Raw genomic sequence first — 17037 nt, forward strand, 5'->3', positions numbered from 1 at the left:
ATTTCCTATTACCATATAGAACTGACTTTGGGCACTTTGTTTGAAGGGTTTGGAGTATTTTCTAAGTGATCAACACATGGGTTTCTTGCCCTACCACATAGAACTGACTTTGGGCACTTTTGTTTGAAGGGTTTGGAACATTTTCTAAGTATGTTCGAGTTGCTCAAATCCCATCCACCCCATGTCATCAGAAACCCAGTCCTTGCTTACCTTGGCAGAAATGTCTTCCTCATAGTGGCTCAGAGACGTTTGAGTCAGCAGCACCTCTCATCTCTCCTTACAGGGGGCCAAGATGGGGCGCCGAGCTCAACAGGAGTCCACCCAAGCCGAGAATCATCTCAGTGGCAAGAATTCCTCTTTGACTCTGACTGCAGAGGTGGGTGCTAAAAAGTTTTCAGCTCTTAACAGTTGGCAGTTACTCAGTGAGCAAGGATTTGGCCTTTCATATTATTATTTTCTTTTTCTTTAATGTCAGCCTTCCTCCTATATTGATTTGGGAATTCCCTTCCCCAGCCTTTGTCCTATTAGCAAGAAATGAAAGAGTAGCTGTTTTCTTTTGATGCCAGACTAGTTTCTCTGCATTGCTTTATATCCCCAGTGAAGAAGTTTTGTACGTTAACTGAAGCAAGGGACTGGGAGCTTTCAAAATCCAGCCAAAATCCGGGTTTTTATTCCTGCCAGATAAAAGCCAGTGAGGCATGCTGGTGACGTAAAGTTGAATTACACAAGTGGACGTTTTGTTCTCAGTGGTGACCTGCGCTTTCTACAGTTTTCAGGCGGGAAGGGAACCCGTACTGGTACTGGCCTTGCTTTCTTGGAAGCTTTTCCAAGTGGCCTGGAATCGTGGGAATTTATCCAGCTTCTCCGCGGAGGGTGGGTAATCTTGATGAGCAATACTTTTGATGCCAGAGCACTATTTTTGGCAGTTTACTCAGGACTTCTTTTCACCCTCCTCTGCCCTGTGTGAAGAAACTTCTGCCCTTTTCTAAGAGCTGGCTTCAGGGTAATTCTCACTGTCAGCTTTTCCTCACTTCTCCAGGCTGACTTAGGGCTCGTACTTCTCAATTGCCATGGTACCTGTTTCAGGCCCTCGTTTTCTGTTTATGCGTCTGGCCCACTAGAGAGTGAGTTTCTGGGCAACGTGCAACATGGCTACTCAGTTGCCCAGCTCATTAGCCTACAGTGGGTTTATGAGGGCAGCTCTGCTGGGAGGCCTGATGGACCGGGTAGGTAGGTGAGCACAGCATGCTGGGGACAAGACAGACACACTTGACTTACATATCACATAAGTAGGAATATCCTTCACTTTCATCAGAAATAAGTTCTCTACCATGCTTTCAAGCACTCCACATGGGCCTTTCAGTTTCTCTTCTATTTTCTCACTGATTATAGAAATACGGGTACAGAGAAGCAGTTTCCCTCTCAGATAACAATTTTTTATTGTTGTTTAGTTGCTAGATTGTGTCCAACTCTTTGCAGTCCCACGGACTGTAGCCCACCAGGCTCTTCTGTCCGTGGTGTTTCCCAGGCAAGAATACTGAAGTGGGTCGCCATTTCCTTCTCCAAGGGATGTTCTCAACCCAGGGATTGAACCAGCCTCTCCTACATTGGCAGGCAAATTCTATACCACTGAGCCACCCAGGTGACCCCAGATAACAACCATGCCAACACAGAAAAACTGGCGGCTGACTCTTGGCCTCATGGTCTGAAGTCAGTAGGGAGAGGTCGGGGAGGGACTGTGGAGGCCACAGGTAACCACACTTGGAGTAACCACTTCCTGGTCACAGCCGCTGATGTCTGGAAAGTATAGGTCCTGTACTGCCAGCTCTTCTGATTTTCCAAGAGACTCTGGCAGTCTGAAATTTTATGTAAAAGCAACACATTTTTAGAGATCAGTGACTAATTATAATAATTAAATCACTATATGGGCTCTATTAGGCCTGAAGGTTGTCAGTTTGTGACTTTGACCATAGTGCCTCCTTTATAGAGCTTGTTAGATTAGCCAGAAAGTTCATTCGGATTTTTCCATAAGAGTGCATGGAAAAACTCAAACGAACTTTTTGGCCAACCCACTGTATTGTATTCTAATTGTTTATCTTCTTGGCTCCCTCAGAAGATGTTCCCTTTTGGAAGGCGAGGGGTGTTTAAAAAAAAACAAAACAATTTTTTTTTTTTTTTTTTGGCCATGCTGCATTGGCATTTGGGATTTTAGTTCCCAGACCAGGGATCGAACCTGTGCCTCCTGCAGTGGAGTCGCAGAATCCAGTCACCACTGGACCGCCAAGGAAGTCCCTATCCCCTTTGTTTATCACAGTGCCTGGCACAGAGCAGGCATGCAGAGGGTGAGTGGGGTGAAGTTCATAGTGTGTGATGAGGGCCCTTGGAAGCTGAGGAAGAGTGTTACAGGGTTGGGGTGGCAGGTAGTGGGACATTGGAGGCATAGTGAAAAGGGTACAGTGGAGGGGAGACAGTGAAAGAAGAGCTACCAGACCCAAGCCTGGATCTCAAGAAGCTTGAACTGCAGTGGTGTATGTCTGTGAAGAGAAGATGAGCCAGCCAGTGACCAGGGTAACGGACATCTGTTCTTGCCCTTTGGCCACTTCAGCCTGTGGGCCAGGGAAGATCCATCCCACACCCAGATCATCAATTCATTTATTTAACAAGTATTTATTGATGCTTACTGTGTGCCAGGCACTGTTTTAGGGGCTTGGCATATTTCAGTGAACAAGAGACAAATCCCATACAGTAATGGAACTTACATTTGCATGCTCGCTGGCAGTCACGAAGGCTAATTACAAGCCAACCCCATTGTGGAGGAGGTTATAAGGAGGAGCCACCTTAAGTGGCGAGGTGAGTGAGCCCAAGATGGGCCGAGGTGTCCTGATGGGAAGTCCTTTGTGGCCCCACCCCGGATCAGCTTCCGGGCTGGGGTCACTAGGCAGGTTTGCCCACTTGCCTTCCCCTGAGCTCAGGTGAGAGTCAGGGCTGTGAGCACCTAAGTCCAGAATAATGCACCTATCAGCATGTCAGCCTTTTTGGAATACCTACTTATTTCCACTGAGCCATGTACTCTTTTTAAAAAAAAAAACAACTCTGGGCCTTAGTATTTTTTCTGGGAAAACATGATGAAAAGTCATTCTGTTCTTTACCTACCTGGTGCCTCTGACAGCAAAATGCCAGTAAGAATTCCAGGATTCCTTCTCTCCCTGAGTTAATTGAGGTTTAAAGCAGTGTGGGCAGCCTCCCTCAGGCCAGATGCACACTGTGCTGTGTGGGACTTTTTGACTGATTCTTTCTAAAATTAGATTTCTAAGACTTGTGTGTGTGCCCATTTACATTCCAGTTCTGAATATATTACTTGATATATTTATTTTTGTCCTCTCACTGAGTATATTCTAGGATGAAGCTATTCATGAAAACATAAATATGGTACCTGGGGGCTGTCAGACATACTGCAATTACTTTTTAAAAAAATTTTTTAATTTTATTTTTGGCTGCACTGGGTCTTTGCTGCCGCACACGGGCATTCTCTAGTTGCAGCGAGCAAGGGGCTGCTCTCTGGCTGTAATGTGCGGGCTTCTCATTGCAGTGACTTCTCCTGTTGCGGAGCACGGTCTCTGGAGCGACATGTAGGCTCAGTAGTTGTGATCCATGCGCTTAGTTGCCCCGTGGCATGTGGAATCTTCCTGGAGCAGGGATTGAATTCCTGTCCCCTGCATTAGCAGGCAGATTCTTAACCACTGGACTACCAGGGAAGTCCTGGAGTTACTTTGGATCCATGTAGTAATTAGTTCCAGAGAAGGCAATGGCACCCCACTCCAGTACTCTTGCCTGGAAGATTGCATGGATGGAGGAGCCTGGTGGGCTACAGTCCATGGGGTCGCTAAGAGTCGGACACGGCGGAGTGACTTCACTTTCACTTTTCACTTTCATGCATTGGAGAAGGAAATGGCAGCCCACTCCAGTGTTGTTGCCTGGAGAATCCCAGGGACGGGGGAGCCTGGTGGGCTGCCGTCTATGGGGTCGCACAGAGTCGGACATGACTGAAGTGACTTAGCAGCAGTAATTAGTTCAAACAAATGATGATTTTTTTACTTTATTAATTTTTCAAAATATTATTTATTTTGTTGCGCCTGGTCTTAGCTGCAATCTTTTAGTTATGGCAAGCAAACTTTCAGCTGGGGCATGCAAGGTGTAGTTCCCTGTCCAGGGCTCACATTGGGAGTGTGAAGTCTTAGACACTGGGCCATATGAGAAATCCCAAATGATGACTTTAAAGTGAGGTGGCAGGCGGGGAACTCATACAGGAAGTCTGGCAGCAGTCTGCTGAAATAGAGGGAACACAGGCTTGGCATCAGAAAGACCAGGGCTCGAGCCTGGACTCTGCTAATTGCCTGGATCTTGAACAAACCCACTAAGCTCTCTAATCCTCCATTTCATTATCTGTCAAACAATGGTAACAACACCACCAGGTTGATGTGAGGATTAAGTGAGATATGCGTTTAAAAGCACTTTAATAAACTTAAAGGCACAGAACAAATGTTCATTCATTCAGTGAGTGGTGAATAAGAATATTTGGACAGAGCTTTGCTCTTGTTATTGAAGGGCTGCAGAGAAGGAGGATGTGAGCCTGGTCTCTTTTAGAACTGGAAGTCTTTCCAAGGGTTGCTACTCATTTATCCACAGGCTGACGAGTAACAATATGAAGCAGGTTTTTTGCTTTCTAGATGCAGTGGGCATTCCTCCCAAAGGGTGGACAAGGACACAGGCCTCAGGGTCGGACAGCCATGGGCTGGAATCCTGTCTGTGCCACAGGTTAGCTCAGTGGCTCAGCAAGTTTCTTAACCTTTTCAAACCTCAGTTTCCTCATTGGTAAAATGTTGTCATTCATTCGCCAAGTTGTGTCTGACTCTTTGACCCCATGGATTGTAGCACACCAGGCTTCTCTGTCCTTCACCATCTCCCAGATCTTGCTCAAACTCATGTCCATAGAGTCGGTGATGCCATCCAACCATCTCATCCTCTGCCACCCTCTTTTCCTCCTGTCTTCAACCTTTCCCAGCATTAGGGTCTTTTCCAGTGAGTTGACTCTTTGCATCAGCTGCAGCATCAGTCCTTCCAATGAATATTCAGGGTTCATTTCCTTTAGGATTGACTGGTTTGATCTGCTTGCTGTGCATGGGACTCTCAAGAGTTTACTCCAGCACCATAATTCAAAAGCATCAATTCTTTGGCACTCAGCCTTCTTTATGGCCCAATTCTCACATCTGTACATTACTTGAAAAATCATATCTTTGACTATACAGACCTTTGTCGGCAAAGTGATGTCTCTGCTTTTTAATATGCTGTCTGGGTTTGTCATAGCTTTTCTTCCAAGGAGCAAGTGTGTTTTAATTTTGTGGCTGCAGTCACCATCCCCAGTGATTTTGGAGCCCAAGAAAATAAAATTTGTCTCTGATTCCACTTTTGCCCCTTCTATTTGCCATGAAGTGATGGGATCAGATGCCATAATCTTAGTTTTTTAAATGTTGAGTTTTAAGCCAGCTTTTTTACTCTCCTCTTTCACCCTCATCAAGAGGCTCTTTAGTTCCTCTTCACTTTCTGCCATTAGGGTGGTATCATCTGCATATCTGAGATTGTTGATATTTCTCCTGGCAATCTTGATTCCAGCTTGTGATTTATCCAGCCCCGCATTGCACATGATGTATTCTGCATATAAGTTAAATAAGGAAGGTGACAATATACAGCATTGACATACTCCTTTCCCAATTTTTAACCAGTTTGTTGTTTCATGTCCGGTTATAACTGTTGCTTCTTGACCTGAAAACAGGTTTCTCAGGAGGCAGATAAGGTGGTCTGCTATTCCCATCTCTTTAAGAATTTTCCACAGTTTGTTGTGATCCACACAGTCAAAGGCTTTAGTGTAGTCAATGAAGCAGGAGAAGATTTTCTTTGGAATTCTCTTGCTTTTTCTGTGATCCAACAGATGTTGGCAATTTGATCTCTGGTTCCTCTGCCTTTTCTAAATCCTGCTTGAACATCTGGAAGTTCTTGGTTCGTGTGTTGCTGAAGCCTAGTGTGATGGATTTTGAGCATTACATTGCTAGCATGTGGGCTTCCCTGATAGCTCAGTTGGTAAAGAATCCACCTGCAATGCAGGAGACTCTGGTTCAGTTCCTAGGTTGGGAAGATCCGCTGGAGAAGAGATAGGCTACCAACTCCAGTATTCTGGCCTGGAGAATTCCAAGGACTACAGTCCATGGGGCCGCAAAGAGTCCGACTTGACTTGCTAGCATGTGAAATGAGTGCAATTATGTGGTAGTTTGAACATTCTTTGGCATCGCCTTTCTTTGGGATTGAATAGGATGGCCAGAAAGAAAAAACAAGATAAGCATGTGTAAAGTAAGCCCTTAACCCAGTCTGACACATAAGTGCTCATTATATTATTATCTCTCCAGAGCTGGGGTATTCTATTATTGTGCCTTAACCCTCTCTACTGAGGTTGAAAGCTGGTGGCCTTCAGGCTAGTCTTAGCCTATAGTCAAGTCTTCTTTGATCCAGACAGAGTTAAGCACTTTTTAAACTTGGGTGTTATCTTTTGTAAATTAGGAAACTTTATGTGAAAATCCAGATTTGGGGCTCCTCTTTGAAACCAGGCTGGCATTCCCCCTGGCAGCAGTTGGCCTGAGCTGATTAAGGTGCTTGCTTCCACACGGCCTGCCCTCTCCAGCTCACGCTTTCTTACTTGAATACACCTGGTCAGATTTACTCACATCTGATGTGCCTGACTCCTGTTTCCATTTGAGTTTAAAACTCCTGCTCTTTTAGGATGGATTGATTTTCCAGGTATCCTTATGTATCTATGGGTATTAAATGTGACTGCACGCATCAGAAACTCAGCCGCAGGGCTTGGAGCAGATGGGAGTGGTTTTCCTCACAGCAAGAAGCCCAGTGGCGGGCAGGGCAGGTGCGGTCACGGGGGAGGGCCCTGGGTCGCCCTCGCCCCTTCTGGATGCCCGCTCTGCCCTCTGGAGCTTGTAATGCGTTCTCGTGATTGTTCACATCATAGTCGGTCATTCCCCACAGATGTGATCTGTATTCTAGGTGAGGAGAGAGGGAAGGGGAGAAGAGTCCAGGGTCCTACCAAGAAACTCTGTGCCTTCTTGACAGGAAGGTGATAGCCAGAGACTTCACCAAGTAGACTTTCCTAGTTACATGTCATCGGTCAGAACTAGGTCTTAAAACCACTTTAAATTTCAAAGGAGTTTTTCAGCTGGGCACGTTGCCATACCCATCACATTGGGGTTTGGGGGGTTAGGGAGAAGAGGAATCACTGAGTAGGCAATTTATGACATATCAATTACAAAAAGATGTATGCAAAGATTTTTTTCTCCTAGGCTTGGGTATAAAAGGAAAGAATTATTTTTAGTAGCCAAAAAAAGAAAAAATAATCCACATTCCTCTCCAGTTTTCTAATTTGGGGTTGTATAGAGTTCAGAGAAAATCTGTATGCCCCGAAGTTCCAAGATACTCGATGCACTTGCCAGTGTTGTCCCTTCTCCACCTTTTCCTTCTTCCTGTTTTATCTGTAACCATTCAGGATTTTCTACCTGTAGAGTACCTGTGACTCAGCCCAGGTAATTAGACTCTTCCTCCCTCTCTGAAAGAAGAGGAAGGGTCTCTTTAGTTGCTTGCTGCTGCTGCTGCTGCTAAGTCGATTTAGTCATGTCCGACTCTGTGCGACCCCATAGACGGCAGCCCACCAGGCTCCCCTGTCCCTGGGATTCCCCAGGCAAGAACACCGGAGTGTGTTGCCATTTCCTTCTCCAATGCATGAACGTGAAAAGTGAAAGTGAAGTTGCTCAGTCATGTCCAACTCTTCGTGACTCCGTGGACTGCAGCCCATCAGGCCCTCTGTCCATGGGATTTTCCAGGCAAGAGTACTGGAGTGGGGTGCCATTGCCTTAGTTGCTTGGTCAATCTGCTGCTGCTGCTGCTAAGTCGCTTCAGTCGTGTCCGACTCTGTGCGACCCCATAGACAGCAGCCCACCAGGCTCCCCCATCCCTGGGATTCTCCAGGCAAGAACACTGGAGTGAGTTGCCATTTCCTTCTCCAGTGCATGAAAGTGAAAAGTGAAAGGGAAGTCGCTCAGTCGTGTCCGACTCTAGTGACCCCATGGACTGCAGCCAACCATATAAATTTTTAAAAAATTTTAAAGAATTTACCTGTCTAATCATACTGATGAACCAGAAAGATGAGCTCTTTCAGTAGTTTTACTAGCTCGGAGTTGACTATAGAGTCCTGTTGGATTAGGTAATGCACATAAAGGTCCCTGCACAAAGGCATCTCTCAAGAAGTTGTAAGTACTTAGAAGGTTTATGACTGCACCCCTAGTGTGTGTGTGTGTGTGTGTGTGTGTGTTTGCCACTTGTCACCAATCAGGCTTAGATCACTAGATGCATGGTTCAGTTAGCAATTCAGGTTGGTGTTACAACTGTGGACACTTTAACTGGTGCCCTGATAAGCATCTCCACATCTGTAGTGAATAACTTTCTCTGGAAGAGCAGCCCTGGGCATTAAACTGGATTTATGTTCCTGAATTTCACCGTGCGTCAGTTCAAATGATACTGCGCCTACTCAGCCTCAAGAAAAGACCTGGACACTTTCTCCTGGGAAGTGACACTGCCGTACACTGAGGTTGGAGAAGAGGAATCTCGTGGCAGAACCTCTCAGGACTGGCCTGTTTTTTGTTTGGGGGGATTTTTTTTTTTTTTTTGGCTGCCTGGTGAGGCCTGTGGGATTTTAGTTCCCCAACCAGGGATTGAATGTGGGCCCTCAGCAGTGAGAACACAGAGTCCTAACCACTGGACTTCCAGGGGATTCCCTTGCCTGTTTTCTCAATGAGTATTTCTCAGCTGGGTCTAGACCAGTTTGTAGCTTAGCTTCCATTTTGCAGATTGTCCTTGTAATAATAATAATGATAGCTGACACTGGAGCAGCTGCCAGTTACACACACTGTCCTATTTAAGCCTTGTGGTCACTCCTGAAGTAGGTCTCATTTTAGCTCCGAGGACACCGAGCCTTCAAGGCGTCGAGTGACCTATCCACAGTCCTTCAGCTAACATATGACTCTCCTCTCTCTCCCTCCAGGCAGGTGCTTAATCACCACTTCTCCTACCTCCCGGATGGTTAGATGCACAGACGTCCCAGTATAGAGAAAGACTTTTGGAGGGAGCTGACAGACTTTTGGGTTTTCCTCTTGGAATCCTTTTGGCGAGGATGTGAGTTCTCACTTGATCATCCTTATTCGTCCACTTGTCTGGAAAAGCGTTTGAGACACAGCTGTTCTCTTTTCTCTTCCTCCTCCAGGGCCCCCCTCCCCGCCCCCCTGCGGCCACCATCCCTCTGGTGCTCCTCTCAGGACGCAGAACTGAAATTCAGCCAGATTCTCTTGCAGGAATCTGAGCAATGCTGCTGGGCTCATGTTCCCAAATTAGGCCAGTTTCCTCATCCCCCAGCAGCTCCTCTCAGCTGGAGCTCCCCTGGCAAATTGTATTACGTCTCTTGCCCTCCGCCTATTCCTCACTGGTCTGCCAGCAGGCAGTTATTTTCAGCCCAGCTAGGGTTATCTGCTGACCCTTTTTGGTGACATTTTTTCTTCTTTCTCACAAAAATAACTTTCCTAGATTAGTCACATTTTTCAGCCTTTTTCGTAGTCCCTCTCCAACAGGCTGGGTTGAATGATGCTTCTGACAACGTCGTTCAGAGAGGAATACAGGGGAATCCACCGTGGACCCGTTCACAAGGAATGTGTTTTCCACTCTTGTCTTCAGGTCACGTTCCGTATGCCCAACTTTTGAACTCTCCCTCAGAGATGGGCCCGTGTGCTTCACCGACCCATCCCTGGGGCTGCTCACTGTGTAGGCGGGAACGTCATCCCCGGGGGTAGGGTTGGGAACAGCATTCACGATTCCCCTACAGCGCTTCCCCGGGCTCTGTCAGTGCCCCAGGGCACTGCCGCACGCCTCCTGCTTAGTTCAGTCCAGTCGCGGAGTCGTGTCCGACTCTGCAAACTCATGGACTGCAGCACGCCAGGCTTCCCTGTCCCTCACCAACTCCTGGAGCTTGCTCAAACTCAAGTCCATCGAGTCGGTGACGCCATCCAACCATCTCATCCTCTGTCATCCCCTTCTCCTCCCGCCTTCAATCTTTCTCAGCATCAGGGTCTTTTCTAATGAGTCAGTTCTTCACATCAGGTGGCAAAAGTATTGGAGTTTCAGCTTCAGCATCAGTCCTTCCAATGAATATTCAGGACTGATTTCCTTTAGGATGGACTGGTTGGATCTTGCAGTCCAAGGGACTCTCAAGAATCTTATCCAACACCACAGTTCAAAAGTATCAGTTTTTTGGTGCTCATCTTTCTTTATGGTCCAACTCTCACAGCCATACATGACTCCTGGGAAAACCATAGCTTTGACTAGATGGACCTTTGTCACCAAAGTAATGTCTCTGCTTTTAAATATGCTGTCTAGGTTGGTCATAGCTTTTCTTCCAAGAAACAAGCGTCTTTTTTTTTTTTTTTTAAACTTTACATAATTGTATTAGTTTTGCCAAATATCAAAATGAATCCGCCACAGGTATACATGTGTTCCCCATCCTGAACCCTCCTCCCTCCTCCCTCCCCATACCATCCCTCTGGGTCGTCCCAGTGCACTAGCCCCAAGCATCCAGGAACGAGCGTCTTTTAATTTCATGGCTGCAGTCACCATCTGCAGTGATTTTGGAGCCCAAGAAAATAAAGTCTCTCACTGTTTCCATTGTTTCCCTGTCTATTTGTGATGAAGTGATGGGACTGAATGCCATGATCTTGGTGTTTTGAATGTACAGTTTTAAGCCAGCTTTTTCACTCTCCTCTTTCACTTTCATCAAGAGGCTCTTTAGTTCTTCTTCGCTTTCTGCCATAAGGATGGTGTCATCTGCATATCTGAGGTTATTGATATTTCTCTCAGCAGTCTTGATTCCAGCCTGTGCTTCATCCAGCCCAGCATTTCACATGATGTACTCTGCATAGAAGTTAAATAAGCAGGGTGACAATATGCAGTCTTGGCGTACTCCTTTCCTAATATGAAACCAATCCATTGTTCCATGTCCAGTTCTAACTGTTGCTTCTTGACCTGTATACAGATTTCTCAGGAGGCAGGTAAGGTGGTCTGGTATTACCATCTCTTTAGGAATTTTCCACAGTTTGTTGTGAACCACACAGTCAAAGGCTTTGGTGTAGTAAATAAAGCAGAAGTAGATGTTTCCTTCAACTATGTGTAAAACTGGCTTCGTACAGAAAGGTGGTGCTTGAAGAGCACCTAAAATTCCTTCCCTTTCCTATGGGGAGGGTTAAGTCAGAACTACATGGGAGAGTTTATTTAGCTCAGTGCTCCAATAAGTTAGCTATTGTTACTATCTGTACAACCTGAGAAGTAGAAACAATGATCATTTTATCTTTAATCTCAGCTCTGCCAATTCCTCAGTGTCTATCCTGGACAATTTGCTTAACCACTCTGAGCCTGTTCCTCATCTGCTGAATGGAGCTGATAGTAATAACTATCTTCTATGGTTGCTGGTAGATTAAATAAGAGAATGTAAAAAGCTCTTAGGACAGTGCTTGCCACATGCTAACTATTATTGTCATTATTTGTGTCATATTAAGAAGCAGAGACATTACTTTGCCAACAAAGGTCCATCTAGTCAAGGGTATGGTTTTTCCTTTCTAGTCAAGGCTATGGATTTGAGAGTTGGACTATAAAGAAAGCTGAGCCCCAAGGAATTGATGCTTTTGAACTGTGGTCTTGGAGAAGACTCTTGAAAATTCCTTGGACAGCAAGGAGATCCAACCAGTCAATCCTAAAGTTAGGAGATCAGTCCTGGGTGTTCATTGGAAGGACTGATGTTGAAGCTGAAACTCCAATACTTTGGCTACCTGATGTGAAGAGCTGACTCATTTGAAAAGACCCTGATGCTGGGAAAGATTGAGGGCAGGAGGAGAAGGGGATGACAGAGGATGAGATGGCTGGATGGCATTACCAACTCAATGGACATGAGTTTGGGTAAACTCTGGGAGTTGGTGATGGACAGGGAGGCCTGGTTCATGGGGTCGCAAAGAGTTGGACACAACTGAGTGACTGAACTGAACTGATGAGAATTCAAAAGTATTCTCAGCTTATCCTCAGATGCAGTTCTGTTCATGATACAGAGATTTTCTTATTTGCTAATACCTTTTCATCTTCTTTTCACAACCCGGGCCTCTAAAGGTTGGCTGTCTTTTCAAAGAATGATCCTTAATTGCTGACTTAACATCATTTTGTTGTTCTGGGGCACATGGGTTGAAAATGATGAGGGCAGGAATGACCTTGGTGATCTCAGTGACCTTGGAGTAGAGGGTGACATCCATTCATTTCTTCATTCATTCACTTATGAAACTTGATTGAGAGCTTTCTGTGTGCCAGGCTTGAAGCTGGCAGTATGGTGATAAACCAGACATGCTCCCAGTCCACTTAGAACCTTCCTCTCAGAGCTGCAGAGAACTAACTGACAGGTTGGGGTGAACACAGAAGGATATGGGAATGCTATCACTGAACGCTTTTACTCTTAGGGACGTCTGGAAAGGTGGTCTAGGAAAAAATCGTGTTTGAGTTGAGACTTGAAGGATGAGTAGAAGTTAGCCAAGGGAAGGGGTGGGCCAGAGTGGGCCAAGGAAGGGAGAATCCTTCAAGTAGAGGCATGAGCACATGCCAGGTTTTGGAGACGAGGGAGAGCATGGCACATCAGATTTGTTAGTGGAGCAGTTGACCATTCAGGCGATGGAGTGGTGGTCCTCAGTGACTTTTGCAAGCAATGTCACGTTTTTCCAGTATTCAAAAAATAGCCCCCTTGCCTTTTTTGAAAATGAACCATATAAGGCCAGCATTTCTTGTTTGACACTGAAATAATTGGCAATATCATGAGATTTAGATTCTGACATTTCAATATTTTTCAATGTTTCTTGTTCATTGATGCATCTTCAATGTAGCCATTGCACTTCTCTCCCTATGCATGTATGTTGTCTGAACTTTTGAGATGTGCTTAAGTATAGTATTGATGGCTTGGAAACTCTTCTGGCTCATTCTTTATAAGGAAGGGCTTAGTGCCTGTGACCTCTTACTACTTTGTTGCCTCAAGAAAGATGAGAACCCTTGTCTTTTTCTTCTCAGCATTCCTAATTTGCATATACATGATTGTCAAACATAGGTCGAATCAACTTAAAAAATAGTCGCAACCTAAAAGTTCAGTCACAACCTAAAAAGTTATAGTTTGTTTGGCAGGAATTTTTAGGGCTTAAGCCTGGGAGGCAGCATTTAAGTAGCCCTGAGACAGGACTCCAAGGAGCCAAGTGGAGGAGCCAGGTTATATAGAAGTTTTGCAACAAAGGGCAGGGAATCTGAACATCAAAAATTTTTATTAATCAAAACCAGATAACCCAAGTTAAGGAATTTAGTGCTTTTCTATGTATGGGAAGATGCAAGAGTCTGGGCTCACTGAAATCATTCCTTTCATATGCATCTCAGCTATCTGGGGCCAGCATCCTGTGTTTTTTGATATCTGGAGCTTCCTCACCGTAGGGAGTGGCTGCAGTCTGATGGCTGCTACGTCGCAGGTGTTCTTCTTGAGTGCCTTTAGGGCTCACCAGCTCATATTCAGTCAGTTCAGTTCAGTCGCTCAGTCGCATCTGACTCTGCAACCCCGTGGACTGCAGCACGCCAGGCCTCCCTGTCCATCACCAGCTCCCGGAGTTCACTCAGACTCATGTCCATGGAGTTTGTGATGCCATCGAGCCATCTCATCCTCTGTCGTCCCCTTCCCCTCCCGCCTTCAGTATTGGAGGGTTGCGCAGTTATCATTGATGACTGTGACATCCTGTTTACTGATGTGGCAGGAAATAATCCATTTCTCAGTCATATCTGACCTGTTTGCTGTGGGTCTCACTCTACTGTAATATTGGAATTTGGTTTGACTCCTTGAAGGAGTAGACTACTGACTTATGTTAAGAGATTTTCTTTTTCTTTTTTTTTTTTTGTACATGAAAATTTTCATGGTAATAATACTTTTGTTGTAATGAAAATTGACTTAATATTTCAAGCAAAGTTCCCAGAGCAGACTTCTGAGAATCTTTGAGTGTACTTAGCATTCTGGTAGGAAAAAATAAATTGAGAAGTAAAGAAATGGGTTCTGTTCAGTTGCTCAGTCATGTTCAACTCTTTGCAACCCCATGGACCGCAGCATGCCAGGCTTCCCTGTCCATTACCAACTCCTGGAGCTTGCTCAAACTTAAGCCACTATAAACTCTCCTGGACTGAGTCATTTGCCTCATGACTGGTCTCTCCTTTTAGGGTTAAAGGATGCAATGGTTAGATGGCATCAGCGACTCAATGGACATGAGTTTGAGTAAACTCTGGGAGTTGGTGATGGACAGGGAGGCCTAGTGTGCTGCAGTCCATGAGGTCGCAAAGTCAGACACGTCTTAGCAACTGAACTGAACTTTCTTGTTCTCCTGTAGGTCAGCTGCAGTGGTCTTATAAAAAGTACATAATTCATTTCATACTCAGAGCCATTTCAAGGACACCCATTGCCCTCAGGGCGAACAATCCCAAATGCTTTGCCCCTTTGTGATTTGGGCCTTCCTGTGTCTCTACCCCCATCTCACACCTGCTTCCTTGTGGCAGTCACAGGGAGTCTTTACTTTGCTATATGATTCTAGTTCCCTAGAGTACTGTAATTCCATAGGATAGAATTCTCTGGAATACTTATCTAGACTCTTTGCTGGGCTGACTCTGAAACAATTTGGTGGTGTTTGCGAGGTTCCAAAGAGCTCCAGTACCGTAGTCCTTCATGTCTCAGAGAAGAATTCAGCAAGAGCAAAGTGGTGGATAATAAGTAATTTATTAGGCTAGGACACTTGAGAGACTTACAGGCGGGCTGGTGAGAGGATGCTGTGCCCTGAGAATCATACTGGGCTACAATTCAGTCAAACAAAAAGTGGGGAGAGGGAAAAGAACGTCTTTGTCATTCCTGAGTAGATGTCCTGCTTCCCTTATCAGCTCCTCCTCCAGGTCGAGCAGGGGGCTTTGTTGGCCCCTACACAGTCAAGCAGGGTCCACAAAGTGCTGTTTTTCATGTTTGCAGAGAGCATGTCCTAGGGATCATTAACTCACTGAGCTTACTGGGCAGAAAGTGGGTTTCATGCCATTGTTTTATTGTTTTGGAGCATGTCCCGTGCTTCGGCTGCATGGTTTTGTGCTTAAGCAAACCTGTTCTTCTGAGTCATCATTAACTTGCTGGGGTCTCCTGTTTTTTTTGCCTTTTTTTTTTTTTAATTTATAATCTCCTAGTGGGATTAACTAATCACCTACATTGTCCCTCCACTCTGTCCCTATCAACTCCAAGGTCTTCAAAGGGTTCAGCTTGAATATCCTCTTATTTAAATGAGAATATTCTTATTTAAATTAGCGCCCTGTATTGTACTCTCTCATAGTACTTTTTTTTTTTTAGTTTCCTACATTTCCTCTATCACCTCACCTGCAGCTTGTCACTGTATGTCTTTGTCATTGTTCAGGTGCGTCTCCCTCACTACCTGCTCTTTCCAGGAGTTCCTGTTCTGCTCCCATGAGCTGCACCTTGTAGGTCCCCAGTCCAGTGAATGGGGCCCAGGTGTGTGTGGGGGGGTGATGCGTTCAGTTCAGGGATAAAGTTAGTTTGAGGGGCCTGTGAGACCACTAGCTGGAGGTCAGTCAGGAGGCTTTGACTATGGTACCTGTGCTTTGGACTGGGCTCCGACCTGGAGCCAAAGGTTTGGGAGTCGTTGCTATTAAGGTGGTAAATGAGAACCCAACTCTAGTTAAAGGGGAGTCAGTAGAACCCGAGGAACACCCACATTTAAGCCACACATAGCCAAAGAAAAGCTCACAAGAGGAGACCGAGGAGGATGGCCAGAGGGGAGAGGGCAACAGCAGGTCCCTTTGGCGTCCAGAACCAAGATAAGAGAGAGGGTCAAGGACTCAGGGGTCAAGAGCGATTCATGCCCCTAAGAGGGTCCAGGAAGACCAGACCCTCCCTCTGGAGCAGGATCTATTTGATTGAGCAACTGAGGCTTCCCTGTACTCACAGGGAAGCAGTCAGAGAGGGGCGGCGTGCACCTGATGCAGTCCCACACGCCCCACACCAGGTAGGTTCTCAAATATTGTTGAAAGAATTGCATGAATAATTATGACACTCCCCATCTCCTTCCCAGATCTTTTTTCTCCTTTTCTTCTGTTATTGAGCATTCCTCTGCTTCTCCCTTTTTCCCTCTTCTTTCTCTTTTTCCTGTCTCTTCCTGTTTTTCATTCTTTACCAGTGATAACAGAGAACTCCATCCCCTATACCACCACCTTTTGCCCATCCATTCTTACATATTTTTATTGATGTATTTATAAGAGCACTTTATCCTTTCATTCATTTATTCACTTATTATTTGTACATTTCATATACACTTTCCAATGCAAAAATGAGTATGATAACTCCATATCTAGTTATATAGACCACAAACTTTTGTTCAGTTGCTCAGTTGTGTCTGACTCTTTGCAACCTCGTGGACTGTAGCACACCAGACTTCCTTGTCCTTCACTATCTCCCAGATTTTGCTCAAACTCATGTCCATTGAGTTGATGATGCCATCCAACCATTTCATCCTCTGTCACCCCCTTCTCCTACCCTCAGTCTTTCCCAGCATCAGGGTCTTTTCCAGTGAGTCAACTCTTTACATCACATGGCCAAAGTACTAGAGCTTCAGCATCAATCCTTCCAATGAATATTCAGGGTTGCTTTCCTTTAGGATTGACTGGTTTGATCTCCTTGTGGTCCAAGGGACTCTCAAGAGTCTTCTCCAACACCACAGTTCAGAAGCATCAGTTCTTCGGTGCTCGGCTTTCTTTATGGTCCAACTCTCACATCCATACATGACTACTGGA

The 17037-nt window shown here is 45.4% G+C and overlaps 2 protein-coding genes across 4 annotated transcripts in view; one reads left to right on the forward strand and one right to left on the reverse strand.

Annotated features, from left to right (window-relative positions):
* Positions 1-301, reverse strand: part of TGFB3 (transforming growth factor beta 3) — a 32929-nt gene extending 32628 nt beyond the window's left edge. Inside the window, exon 1 of one of the 2 annotated variants that reach the window (XM_061429532.1) lies at positions 211-301. The gene's annotated coding sequence lies outside the window, so the exon portion shown is untranslated. The remainder of the gene's footprint in view (positions 1-210) is intronic. The other variant, XM_061429533.1, reaches the window with a different exon arrangement.
* The window catches only part of IFT43 (intraflagellar transport 43), a 157175-nt gene that overhangs the window by 2695 nt on the left and 137443 nt on the right, over positions 1-17037 (forward strand). For both annotated transcript variants that reach the window (XM_061429535.1, XM_061429534.1), the window contains exon 2: positions 284-376. In XM_061429535.1, the coding sequence (XP_061285519.1) occupies positions 284-376 (93 nt within the window). The remainder of the gene's footprint in view (positions 1-283; positions 377-17037) is intronic.

This window comes from Bos javanicus, chromosome 10, assembly GCF_032452875.1.
Source record: "Bos javanicus breed banteng chromosome 10, ARS-OSU_banteng_1.0, whole genome shotgun sequence".
In the NCBI taxonomy this organism is placed as follows: Eukaryota; Metazoa; Chordata; class Mammalia; order Artiodactyla; family Bovidae; genus Bos; species Bos javanicus.